General features: G+C 35.7%; 3 protein-coding genes across 4 annotated transcripts; 2 read left to right on the top strand and 1 right to left on the bottom strand.

Annotated features, from left to right (window-relative positions):
- The first annotated feature begins 2,158 nt into the window (after positions 1-2,158).
- On the top strand, positions 2,159-3,900 carry LOC123228892 (lon protease-like). Its single transcript, XM_044654385.1, has 2 exons — positions 2,159-3,210; positions 3,718-3,900. Exon 1 carries the CDS (start codon positions 2,350-2,352, stop codon positions 3,205-3,207), a length of 858 nt encoding a protein of 285 aa, XP_044510320.1. The 5' UTR covers positions 2,159-2,349; the 3' UTR covers positions 3,208-3,210; positions 3,718-3,900.
- Positions 3,772-6,351, bottom strand: LOC123228888 (zingipain-2-like). Its single transcript, XM_044654381.1, has 5 exons — positions 5,778-6,351; positions 5,295-5,530; positions 4,977-5,117; positions 4,451-4,882; positions 3,772-4,165 (listed from the first exon to the last, which is right to left on the bottom strand). Exons 1-5 carry the CDS (start codon positions 6,184-6,186, stop codon positions 4,070-4,072), a joined length of 1,314 nt encoding a protein of 437 aa, XP_044510316.1. The 5' UTR covers positions 6,187-6,351; the 3' UTR covers positions 3,772-4,069.
- Positions 6,352-7,635: 1,284 nt separating this feature from the next.
- LOC123228883 (glucose-induced degradation protein 8 homolog) lies at positions 7,636-11,356 on the top strand. 2 transcript variants are annotated; one of them, XM_044654374.1, is made up of 7 exons: positions 7,636-8,010; positions 9,027-9,168; positions 9,727-9,874; positions 9,961-10,036; positions 10,146-10,257; positions 10,483-10,574; positions 10,653-10,866. In XM_044654374.1, the coding sequence occupies exons 1-7, from the start codon at positions 7,978-7,980 to the stop codon at positions 10,761-10,763; spliced, it is 714 nt and encodes a 237-aa protein (XP_044510309.1). In that variant the 5' UTR covers positions 7,636-7,977; the 3' UTR covers positions 10,764-10,866. The 2 variants fall into 2 exon arrangements, with proteins under 2 accessions (XP_044510309.1, XP_044510310.1); XM_044654375.1 differs by lacking the exon at positions 10,653-10,866 and adding an exon at positions 10,891-11,356 and having other exon boundaries at positions 7,643-8,010.
- Positions 11,357-12,171: the final 815 nt, after the last annotated feature.

Raw genomic sequence — 12,171 nt, 5'->3', positions numbered from 1 at the left:
TGTTTGAATTTTTAAAAGTTAATGGGTACGAATTGTAATTTCACTGTTACTTGGGTGGGAATAAGTGCTTTGGCCTTTGAAAATCCATTTGTGAAGTCAAATATGCCACGACATAAATATATATTTATATATTTAAATCATGTACATATAATTTTTTTTTTTTTTTTGGCTTAAGACGAAAGTGAGAAGCTTCTAGAAAAGAATATACAACGTTTATGATTTTTAGTGAATTGATTAATGGACCTGAGAAATCGAGTGGCCATTTTCAGCCCAACCCAACCAAGTGAAACAGTTGGGCCTCGTTCCAGCCCATGGAGCGAATCAACTAGCCCTTCTAGATGGAAATAAAGAACTTGTTTGTGTATTCAAGCCCAACCAATCCTCAACAAGAATTAATCTAAACGTAGAATAATCATTGAGATCCAACTTGACTCGCTCAATTGGCATACGCTCAACAATAGCGTTGAAGAAGAAGAGTGAAGAATTATAAGAAAAAAAGGAAAAAATAATACCACAGAAGAAGAATTATTCAATCCCAAAAGAAATATTAAAAAAAAAAAGAAAAGGAATATAAAATTATTGACAAATTGAGTTTCGATATAATAATATTAGATATCGATCTTAATCAAACTCAAATTGAAATTTTTTAAACTCAAAATCGGTGCATTCAAGATTGTGCAGCAATCCGAATCTGATCCAACTGAAATTACAAATCGTTCAATAATGTTAAACAATAATTAAAACCTAATCCTAAAGGATATTTAGCTTTGTAGGTTGGTGACCTTGAGAAAACTCAATTCTAAATATCCAAAAAACTGAGCTTGGGTTAAAGAGATTAATAAAGCTTTTCTCAGCTGAACATTGGAAAGAAAGAAAAACATGATATAGTAGAGTGATCTCACTCCACTTCAACAGGAAAAAAGCTGAAAGAAATTCGAAAACATTACATCCATAACCAAATTGAGCTTGATGATGAGGCTCATGCATGTTAACTCCTCCACCAATCATGGCGGTGTTGCATGCTTTGCAATAGCTATTTGCAGCTCCTCTTTCTTATCAGCGCCAAGAATCCTCTCCAGAAATCTGCTTTCTTTCGGTAACACGAAGGTTGGCATGGCTTTCACATCCCAGTCTCAGGCAACCGACTGCAATTAATTTCGTAATATCATTAACCAAACTTGGCGTTACAATGTGTAAGACGTTGGCTTAGACTCGTTTACCTTCAATTCAATGAGTTGAGAAGTTTGTTTTGTTTCTGAAATTGAATCAAACTCGAGTTAAAAAAAGTTGGATTAGGTTTGGCTTATGCTCTGAGTGATAGCTCGATTTGATTCGAATTTAACTTGTGACTTGATTTGAGTGATGTTAAGTAATTGTCAAAATAATGCCGTTTAATCATTATTTAATAAAATTTTTAAATGCCCCCTAAAATATTTCGTAAACACCGAAACTCTCTCTTCTTTGCATTTTTGTGCTTCTTTGCTTTGACCTAAATAAATTCAAATTTAGTCAAACTGAGCAGAGTCCGCTTCTAAAATTGAGTCATTTCAGTTTGAGTCTAACTCTACAAACTGATGCTTGATTTTAACTCTAAAATAATTTATTTTTAATTTAATCTGAACTAATTCAAACTTAATATTTAAATAAAATTATCAACTCGTCTATAAAAATGAGTCTACTTCTTAATTCAAACTCTATTTATTTCATTTGAATTCAAATTTAAAACCTAGATCGAACATCAGACTAGTTTTCAATGAATTTTATTGTTCCTAAATCTTCAGTTCTTGAATTGGTAAAGCCCATGCTCTCCTATAAATAATCTAAAGCCCAAGTCGTCATGGTAGCTCTCTATTGAACATGGGCCTCGTCGAGTGCATTAACTTTCTTTGTTTAGTAGTCTGTCTTCAGCCGTACCTCTTGATAATGCATTACGATTTACAACCATCATAATAATATTGACAAATAATTTTTTCGAGAAAATCTATTTATATATTTAAAATAAAACTGATTATATTAAATAGAGAAAACTTTATATATATATTAATTAAGACATAATTATTATATTAAATAAATTAAAATTTTAATATTAATATATCATTAATATGTTGAATATTGATATATTATTAATAAGACAATAAAATTATAAATTTTGGCCACTTACAGCACAAATGGAACCCACCCCGGTTCCTTTGCAACTCTTCTTATGAACCACCCCATTTCTCAATAAAACCAAGCAAATCAATCTCCAGTTTTACCAGATTTTCACTTGTAATATTATTACATATTTCTCTGTTTTGATTTTGCAGGCAATGAAACCACGAATACCTGAAAACACCAAATTACAGTGAAATGGCCCTATCTCAACTTATACCTTCTCCAACTTCCTCTTTCCCAGCTCACTCTCACCACCAACGTTCTTTAAACCCTAACTCCACATTAAACCCTAAATCTTTCAGTTTTTTCTCTGATTCTTCTTTAACTCTTTTTCGCTTCGTTAGAAGACCCAATTTTCTACGTTGCTCAGCTTCTTCTTTCCCTGAAAAGCATCACCCCACCAACCCACCAAAATCTGACGACGTTGTTGAGCTCCCGCTTTTCCCGCTTCCACTTGTCCTCTTACCTGGAGCCATTCTCCCTCTTCAGATCTTCGAGTTTTGTTACCGCATTATGATGCATACTCTCCTCCAAACCGACCTACGCTTCGGTGTCATCTTCTCCGACGCCGTTTCGGGAACCGCCGAGGTTGGCTGTGTTGGCGAAATCGTCAAACACGAACAACTCGTTGACGATCGGTTCTTTCTCATTTGCAAAGGGCAGGAAAGATTTCGTGTTAGGAGTATTGTCCGTACAAAGCCGTATCTTGTTGCGGGGGTGACGTGGCTGGAGGACAGACCGTCTGGTGAGGAGGACGTGGACGCGTTGGCCAATGATGTGGAGGGTTATATGAAGGATGTGATTCGCTTGTCGAATCGATTGAACGGCAAGGCTGAAAAAGAGGTTGTGGATCTGCGGAGGAATATATTTCCGACGCCGTTTTCGTTTTTTGTTGGAAGCACTTTTGAAGTTGCGCCTAGAGAGCAGCAAGCCTTGCTTGAATTGGAAGATACAGCGGCCAGGCTTAAGAGAGAGAAGGAAACTTTAAGGAACACCCTTAATTACTTGACTGCTGCTTCAGCTGTTAAAGATGTGTTTCCTTCTTCAAGCTGATAGGTATTTACTTGCTTACTCTTGTCTTGCTGCTCTGTTGCCTTGAATATGCACAGAAAGTACCGTTTGTGTATAATGATACATGAACCATATGAATATTTTGTGCAATCTTGTCATGATGGCTGAGCTATGAGGTGCCAAGCCAATTCTTAGTTTGTGTTCATGATTATAGTAAACTAATTTATTGATGGAAATTTTATGGGGAAGGGTTCCTTTCCTGGAAATGTGTGCTTTCTTTCTGTTGTAGCAAGCATGGTGGATTCTTCTTTCTTTACCCACTTTTAAGTTTGATTTTTCTTTACATGATATGTAGCCTGTAAAAAGGACTGATGAAAAATCAGTTAGAGGTCCAAATCAATTGTTTGCAGGCTAGCACAACACACGTTTGCTTAAGTAATACATTGTCAAAATTGCTTAATTTGAATTGGCTAATTAAAACTTCTTAACAATGCTGTACATTTTAATGTGCATCAAATATCTTTCCCTAGTGACCCATGTGTTCAATATTAGGTCAGAGAAAAAGATATCTGTGCTTACGCCGGTACGTGGAGTGCAACCGTTAGATATGGGCCAAAAGATACTTACATGCCTTAGGAAAAAATGACATTACAGCAAATTCTATTTTTGTACTGGTTCTCCTGAGTTCACCCTTTTGCAGAGAAATTAATAGTATCATCCTATGAAAATTTCACACCCAAGACCAGCTTACCAGCCCAATAATCAAACAAAATGGGTGTGTAATTGAACAAAAATATCAATTTTAAGCTATCTACGGTTCTCATGTTTGATCAGGGATAGAACAGGGCATACTACTACAGACAACAGTATATAAAATTATTCACCAATCAGCGTTGAAGGGACTTTACAAAAACAATGCGTCGATCAAGGTGTTCCAACCGCCAAACTTCCTGGAAGCATCTCTTGTCTCAAATGTTGCTCCAGTGACATTCCCAGCACTCTGCAGACATAAGATTGCTGTTTATGAGACCAGAGCAGCAAAACAGGTAAGCAGACTAAATAAAATTTTCAAGTACAAAGCTTTGGATATAGATATCAAATTCTATAAGCGTCAAAGTTAAATAACAAGGGTCTCTGGAATACATAACTTCTGCTTTGTACTTAGAGAGCTTTTTGTTCTATGAAACAAAATTCTGAACTTATGAAAATGCTACTTAGAAGACTATTTTCTCCATTCAAAACGTAAAGAATGGAAAGAGCCGAAAGAATAGAATTCTATACTGACCTTATAGCATTTCTTCCTTTCCGTATCACATATGGGATAATTAGATGGGCAACATAGATTATGGTCCTTACAACAGACACCAGAATCCAAGTCGCAACATTTCCACTTGAGGCATATTCCTAGCAATCTCCACGTACAACAGCAAGTTTCTCCTTGGGAACAGTAAGTAAAAAGATCACACATAGTAGGGCCTGGAGAAGGTGGGGGTGGTGGATTTGGGCTGGTCTTAGTCGGGTATGAAGCTAGCATGTTGATACCACAAAGACCTTGAGAGTTGCCAGAGTTGCGTAGCATGTGAATATAACCGTTCATTCCCCAATTTGTACCCCAGGAATTCTTTACAATCCAATAATCCACACCATTTTCTGAGCCATATCCTACTATTAATACAGCATGATCCAGAGAAGTCGAACATGGCCCAGTGAAAATCCCCTACCACAGAAGCAGTCGAAACACTTATAATTAATCATATTGAAGGCTGATTAACGGAAATCTAATATCAATAAGACTGAACATTGGGACCGACCTTGGAGTAGAACTGGAATGCTCTCTCACTACCACATATGCCTACACTCACAGGCTGAGTTGCAACGGCTTGCAGTAGCAGTTTCTCGTTATTTGCCGGGATGTCTTTGTAACCATCAATCGTCACAACATGCCTTTTCAACTGCCACATAAATGAATCGAAGAACATGAAAATACCTTATCGAAGAAACATCCAAGCATTATATATGCAACATAATCTAAGTAATGACTAGAAAAAAAAAAGCAAAGGAGAAGAGAATCAGGCTAAAGAGAAGAATATTCTGATAGATACAGGTGCGGGAGAAGATTGAACTATTACCTTCTGCTTCTTGCATTTCCCTCCCTGGCCTTGAAACGGGTAGTCATCCTCAGTGTCAATTCCATGGTTATCTATGATAAACTGATATGCATAGTCCATGAGTCCACCCCCACATCCATCATTATAAGTTGTATCACAATCAATCAACTCTTGTTCAGAGAGGCTGACAAGAGAGCTAGTCACAATCTTATTTATCCCTTCTACAGCTCCAGTTGCAGCAAATGCCCAACAAGCACCTAGGCAATACGAAGAAAAATATATATATTCCTCAAGTGTATGGAAACGTATAATATAATCTGCAATTTTCAGATTAGAGATAGCAAATCCGAAATGGTCTTCAACTGATCACTAACGAAGAAAGAACAGTTCAAACATCCAAACGAAAATAGAATCAGATCTTAGGGTTTCAGTAAATTAAACAAGCTGACATATTAGCCCCCACCTCATAAGATTATCTAGAATCTATAGTGAAGATTAGCATACCACATCTGCCTTGATCTTCAACTTGTGTTACTGCTCCTTTCTTTCTCCAATCTACCGAAGCAGGAATCTCCTCATCTAAGGAATCAGGTTCTCGAACGTTTCTCCGGTCGAGTTTAACTGCGGAAGCAGAGAGACCTAAACGAGATAGTTGGAACTCGTGGTGAGCAAGATCAGCAAAGGCATTAAGAGAAAGTGTAAAAGACGAATTAGCCATGTCGTTGTGTTGTTTGATAAAATAATAGTTGTCTTGAAAGACTTCGAGCCTGCGCTGCTTTTCTTGGTGTGATGAATAAGTTTTGCCATGGTGCTGACACCAAGCTTCGAAGAGCTGGTTGATGTGCGAACAAGAATGGAGAGAGATGGAGGACAAAAGAAGAAGAAGAAGAAGAAGAGAAGGTAGATAATTCATTGGTTGCAATTAGACAGAGGGGGAGGGTGATTTGGGGGCTTTTGATTGGGAGATTGGATCAATTGGGTATAAATGCCAGTGTCCAGACAAGTTAGGTCGCGGAGGATGGGCTGTGACTGCGAATGTTCCAGCCCGCATAGCACTGTTCCCATGTTCTCGAAAAGACCAGACAGTCATACTTTTCCATGCAACTTTGGTTTGTTCTTTATGAAGAAAGGGTCTCGCCGTTTTGATGAATTTGATATGAATCGACTCAAATTTAAATATTTATATTAATTTGAATTTAATTTATTTTATGAAAAGAGTTTGATACTTCATTGGAACCCAATTGATTTGATTTCAGTTTAAAATTCAAGCTGGAATGGCTTGCTTTGAATCCAAATCATATGCATGACAGGTGATACATGTAGAAGTCATAAAATTTGGTAGATGTATTGCTTTGTACGTCAGTAATGACAATTAATCGTCAGGCCGTATTTCATTTATTGGGCCGCGTTTCTATTAAAAAATAGATAAATAGGTAAATATTAATTTTCTATTTACAAGGCCAAATGAGTACTTCTTATCAAAATTTTAATCGAATCTTAAAATTATGTTTGTGATAATTTAAAAAATTAAATATTTATTAATAAATTAATTTTTATTAAAATTTTAATTATAAATAAGAGTAAATTTATTATTTTATTATTTATTTAAAAAATATAATTTTTTGTATCCCTAGTAGATTTTGAAATATGCATTTCAACTCAACCTTTTAATTTTAAAAAAATAACATTTCACCCTTACAATCCTTAGATTCTCTTCTTTCCAGTGACAATGATAACAATGGCAATTACGGCTACCACCATTCTCCTGCTTTCTTTCTTTGCCATTGTCAATGATATCTCATGATAAAGGAAGAGACATTGATCTGATGAATCAAAGAGAAAGAATTTGACTTCTCTAGCATCGGTTAATGAAACCTCAACTTCTCAAGCAATAACTTCATTTTCCATTAATTCAACTTTAGACAAAGATGAATCACACGACAGATGCTTCGTTTGGAGTTAATTCGACAAAAAACATGGTAAATCTAAAGGAGAAAGGAGAAAAATATAACGATAACTTTTTTATTTTTGATTTGTCACACTAGTGCTTATTCATTTGTTATGAGATAGTGTCAGTGGTAACAGAGAGAGAAAGGAGGAGAATCATTGTAGTCACTATCGCTATCACCAAAAAGAACAAAACCTATGAGTTGATGGGGGTAAAATGTCATTTTTTAAAAATTTCAATATTGGGTAAAATATCAATTTTTAAAACTTTAGAGGAAAAATGATATCATTTTATATATTTTGTAATATAATAGATAAAATTTTATTATTACTTATAACTGAAAATTTTGGCAAAAGTTAATCTAAAGATGTTACAAGTGTGTTTTTGAGATTACGTAAAACTTGGGTGGGGCACAAACTTTTAGCCTATTTGCGATTACATGATCAAATCCAAAAAGTGTTCCTCGATTATCATCAGCATCATCATCAATAATACGCATATATGGACAGCAAGGAAGGAAAGCGGAAGGCACGTGTGGAAGCGCAACGGAGACGTTAGCTGTTGGCGATCGGATTTCTGCCTGTCCCATTCTGCTACCTGCGCGCAATATATCCAAACCTCCATTATTCTCGATCCTCTTCTCGTTTAAAGCTATTGAGTTAATCCGTTCACGACTCACCGCAGCCACGCCCACACAACTAATCAATCGATTATATTTTCGGACCTACCGACATTCGTTAGATTGTCCGCTAGATCATGGACGTCGATCCTCGTCACTACGAAAATATTGTACGTTTTTAATCTTATATCTGGGTTCTGTTTTACTGCAAGAAATGAAATTGCGAGGATTAATGATTGTGTTATGTTACATTTTGTATATACTTGTACACGTGCTAGTTACAGTTGTTCGATTTTATTGATGTTAAATATGTGGGTTTTGTTTTTGCTAATGATTGAAACCCTAGTTCTGGGTTTATGATTTTGCTTCTAATACGGTTTATGTATCATTCTTCATGAAAGTAGAACCTAGTAATCGTGGAAGTGGAGTAATGCTATTTGCATTTACAATAAGTACCGTTTTTGTCATCCATTTATGGTGCTACTTTATTCTAAATTTAAAATCAACTAATAACATTGTGACACAATCGTTGCTACCCAAATAATTACTCATTATGAGTGTACATAACATTACTTGTTGAGATAGTGCGGTTGAGTTAGTTCTGGTTACTTTTTTTAATTGTGATTCTAGGCACCTGTTGTTTTTATGTTAATTATATAAAGCATATCAGCTTTGGAAACTAAATGAGTTTGATTTTAACATGATTTGGTTAAATTATATTCTGAAGGTAGTGTTTATGATATACATTAGGTGAGTACTTCCAGGGCGAGAAAGCGGGGAGAGGCCTGTAGGTTAGCTATTGTTGTATTTAAATGAGACTAAGTATGCTCCTAAATCAATGAAAAAGAACGATTTTCATAAAATTGAGTTAAAAGTTTTAGGATTGTTGGGCAGTGGCCAAGTCATTATACTATAGACTTCATCTTCTGTGAAAATTGAAACTCAACCTAAATGTTTTTGGGAACTTTTACAGCATTTTTGGTTCTATCACTGACTTAAGCTTCCCCAAAGATCTCATTTTCAACTCTAGAAATATAGTTTTGCATCTTTGGTATATTTGTTTATCACCATGAGTAATGACGAATCACCAGAATGGCACAAAAAAAATGCTAGTATATGCACTCTGTATTGCAGCGTGCTTATTTCTTTTTAACATCTGAGCTTTGTCTTCCTTTGTCTCTTACAGGCCATCAATGACAATGACATCCACAACATTGTCCTGTCTTATCTTGTCCATAATTGCTATAAAGAAACTGTGGATTCATTCATTTCCTGTACTGGGATGAAGCTGCCTGCTGATTGTCTTGAGGACATGGAGACAAGGAAACGTAGGTGAAATTTATGCTTCTCTCATATTCAGTGCCATTTGAATTGTATATATATTAAATGCATGGGTGAATTCCTAAAATTATAAATTCTCTTAAGGATGATAGGATTAATAGATGTTAAAGTGGGTAAAGTTGTGTGTTGGTGTGGTACATGCATATTAGCATCTTGGCCATTTACTCTGAAATATGTCTCATGCATTGTTTAGTTCACTAATAGGCTGCATATGCTCAGGGTACTTTAGTTTAACAGACTGCTGAATTTTACTAGTCCAATTAAGTAGCAATATATGCTAATCTATTTTGGTAGGACATAACTTAAAGGGCAGAGAATGTAGAACAAACAAGAATGGGTTTATCCACTGCATCAGTATATTAATATTTATTGATCGATATGTTATTGTCTTTTTCTCATTTGCTATTATGCAGTGAGATGGATATATATTGCTTGTAGTTTTCTTTGTATGTTATGATGCTACTCTGAGTTCTCATAACAGTTCTTCATAGATTCAGTTGATTACTTGATGGTTTCCGTTGGCTAATTGCATTATTTACTCCCAGGTATTCTTCACTTTGCATTAGAGGGAAATGCACTCAAGGCTGTTGAATTGACAGAAGAACTGGCAGACGACTTACTGGAGAAAAATAAGGACTTGCATTTTGATCTTCTCAGCCTACATTTTGTTGAGCTTGTCTGTTCTAGGAAGTGGTGAGTAAATTACAATGATATTTGGAGAAGTTATTTTTTTAAGTCAGACAGTTCCCATTCTAATTTTCCTTTAATGCCTGTGGCAGCACAGAAGCTTTGGAATTTGCACAAACCAAGTTGACCCCTTTTGGGGAGGTTCAAAAATATGTTGAAAAGCTGGAAGTATGCATCTTCTTGATGCAAATTTTCTGATAGATGTTTATTGAATTTGTTTTCCTTTTCTTGCTTTTCTTTTTATTGGGAAATGAAAACAGATTACTTTTTCCTCTAGGATTTTTTGGCTCTGCTTGCTTATGAAGAACCAGAGAAATCCCCAATGTTTCATTTGCTTAGTTTGGAATATCGGCAGCATGTTGCAGATAGTTTGAACCAGGCAATTCTTGGTTTGTTTCCTGAGTTATTCTTCTTCTGCATTTCGGATATTTATCTACATTGCATAGAAATGTTGCATATGAGTATCTTCTTACATAAAAAATGTTATTTGTAGTCTTTGACCGTACAAGTACCTATTAATCTTGCTAAGGTGTCACATTCCTCAAATTATTGTTTAGGTATATTATATCAATAATTTAATATACTCTTTCCTTTTAACTTCTGTGTAATGTCAGCACAAGCAAACCGTCAAAGCTATGCAGCAATGGAGAGACTCATACAACAGACAACAGCAGTCAGACAGTGTTTAAGTCAAGAGCTTGGCAAGGTATTAAAATGTTTGTAGACTGCTTATATCAGCTCATTTTTGCTGGTATCTTGTTCATTTTTAGTAGTTTCTTTACAGGTTTTCTCTTCAGTTGTCTTGGACAATCAGTTCCTTTGTATTTTATCTCTCTCTGTGTATTCCTCGTGGTTGATGCCACACATAAGCTCATCTGGAAAGAATGTTAAGTAAAGATAATATCTTTGTAGAATGAAAGCCTGCTGTGGACATTTTATCTCGATTGAGTTAGCAGTGTTATGACATAAAGTTGATGTAGCATCAAGTGAATGCTTTAGTCTCTTGATTTCTGATTTTGCAGGATGGGTTTCCTCCTTTCTCTCTGAAGGACTTTCTCAAAAGCTGAATGGTTGAAGTACATGAGCTTTGCTGGCTAGGTACGATGAAGGTTCTTGTCCTGTTGCAGATTTGCTTTTGTTGTAAAATATGGTCATGGATAGACAGTATCATTTGTGCCTAATTGGAAAATTGTGGGGCTGGCTATCTCATGTCCTTGTTTGTTGCTGCGGCCTGTGGAGGTATGCTTCTTCTCATGATTGGCCAGAAGGAAAGTAGAGTTTGTTTAACTCTGCAGCAGATTGGTTGTTTTAGTGCTTTGGTCGATCAAAGGTGTGGCTTGTATATTTTCGCTTGGTTTCCTCGTTAGGAATTCAGATTAATTTGTAATTTAATGTCAGTTCTTGCTTTGACAGAACCCACGTTCAAAGTTAAAGATTATGTATCTGACTTCAGTTCCACTAAAATAATAAAGAAAATTGTCTGTAACATTTTCTCGGGGCACAGAAAGTGACTGGGTGGTTGTTAAATATATTCACATATAATACTTATGTAGTAGTGTGCAATTGATGAAATGGTGATATTTGAACTTCAAATAGTATCGCCGTGGATTCGAGGCCTATCCAACCGAAGCAATCATCTAGTCATTGTAGGGGGATGAACTACCTCAAAATTTGATATCTAGGGGTGGATTTTAATTGAGTTAAACCAAAGTGAGTGTCAGTTTAAACTCAGTTTGAATCTATAATAGCTAATACAAGTACTATAATATCAGAAAAGAATGGTCAATGCAAGTGGATAAACAGTAACATTTGAAAAGAAAAAGAGTCAGGGAAGAACATAAAACAAAAAAAGAGTTATTGGTGTGACGAACTTTGACATCGGCATTTATCTTGAGCTCAACAAATTGATTTCCTTTGATTCAGGTTCGTCAAGTTCAAATTGATTATTGAGCTGAGTTTGAGCCAAGTTGGCTACAATCCACCTTTATTACAATAAAAGGCTTACTACTAAGATTAATTCATGAACCGTGAAGGCTGAAAGTGCAACATGAATACTGACCCATATGTTCAATTCATTTGAAGTTAATGGGCTCATTGATATTGTGACATCCAAACTCATCTCTCAGGCAAATTTTCTTTTTCTTTTCTTGTAATTCTATTTCTTCTTCAATCACTTGTCTTCTTCTCCAGTACCACTGTCTACTAACCGGTCAATATCAATCCGAGCTTGATTCTAGTTAACTGTCTTGGCTTCTAGCCGAGCTTCAAATCCACCCGTTGAGTAAGTTCATGCTATATGGGTC

Source organism: Mangifera indica, chromosome 11 (genome assembly GCF_011075055.1).
Source record: "Mangifera indica cultivar Alphonso chromosome 11, CATAS_Mindica_2.1, whole genome shotgun sequence".
Classification (NCBI taxonomy): domain Eukaryota; kingdom Viridiplantae; phylum Streptophyta; class Magnoliopsida; order Sapindales; family Anacardiaceae; genus Mangifera; species Mangifera indica.
This window is presented reverse-complemented; position numbering and strand designations above follow the sequence as displayed.

Excerpts from the sequence above, each read along its gene's own strand:
- LOC123228888 (XM_044654381.1), bottom strand. The coding sequence starts at position 6,186 with ATGAATTATCTACCTTCTCTTCTTCTTCTTCTTCTTCTTTTGTCCTCC. Across the intron at positions 5,531-5,777 it reads TGAAGATCAAGGCAGATGTG|GTGCTTGTTGGGCATTTGCT; the intron begins GTATGCTAATCT and ends CGTATTGCCTAG. Across the intron at positions 4,166-4,450 it reads AAAGGAAGAAATGCTATAAG|AGTGCTGGGAATGTCACTGG; the intron begins GTCAGTATAGAA and ends TTATGTCTGCAG.
- LOC123228883 (XM_044654374.1), top strand. The coding sequence starts at position 7,978 with ATGGACGTCGATCCTCGTCACTACGAAAATATT. Across the intron at positions 9,169-9,726 it reads GGACATGGAGACAAGGAAAC|GTATTCTTCACTTTGCATTA; the intron begins GTAGGTGAAATT and ends ATTTACTCCCAG. Across the intron at positions 10,258-10,482 it reads TTTGAACCAGGCAATTCTTG|CACAAGCAAACCGTCAAAGC; the intron begins GTTTGTTTCCTG and ends GTGTAATGTCAG.
- LOC123228892 (XM_044654385.1), top strand. The coding sequence starts at position 2,350 with ATGGCCCTATCTCAACTTATACCTTCTCCAACTTCCTCTTTCCCAGCT.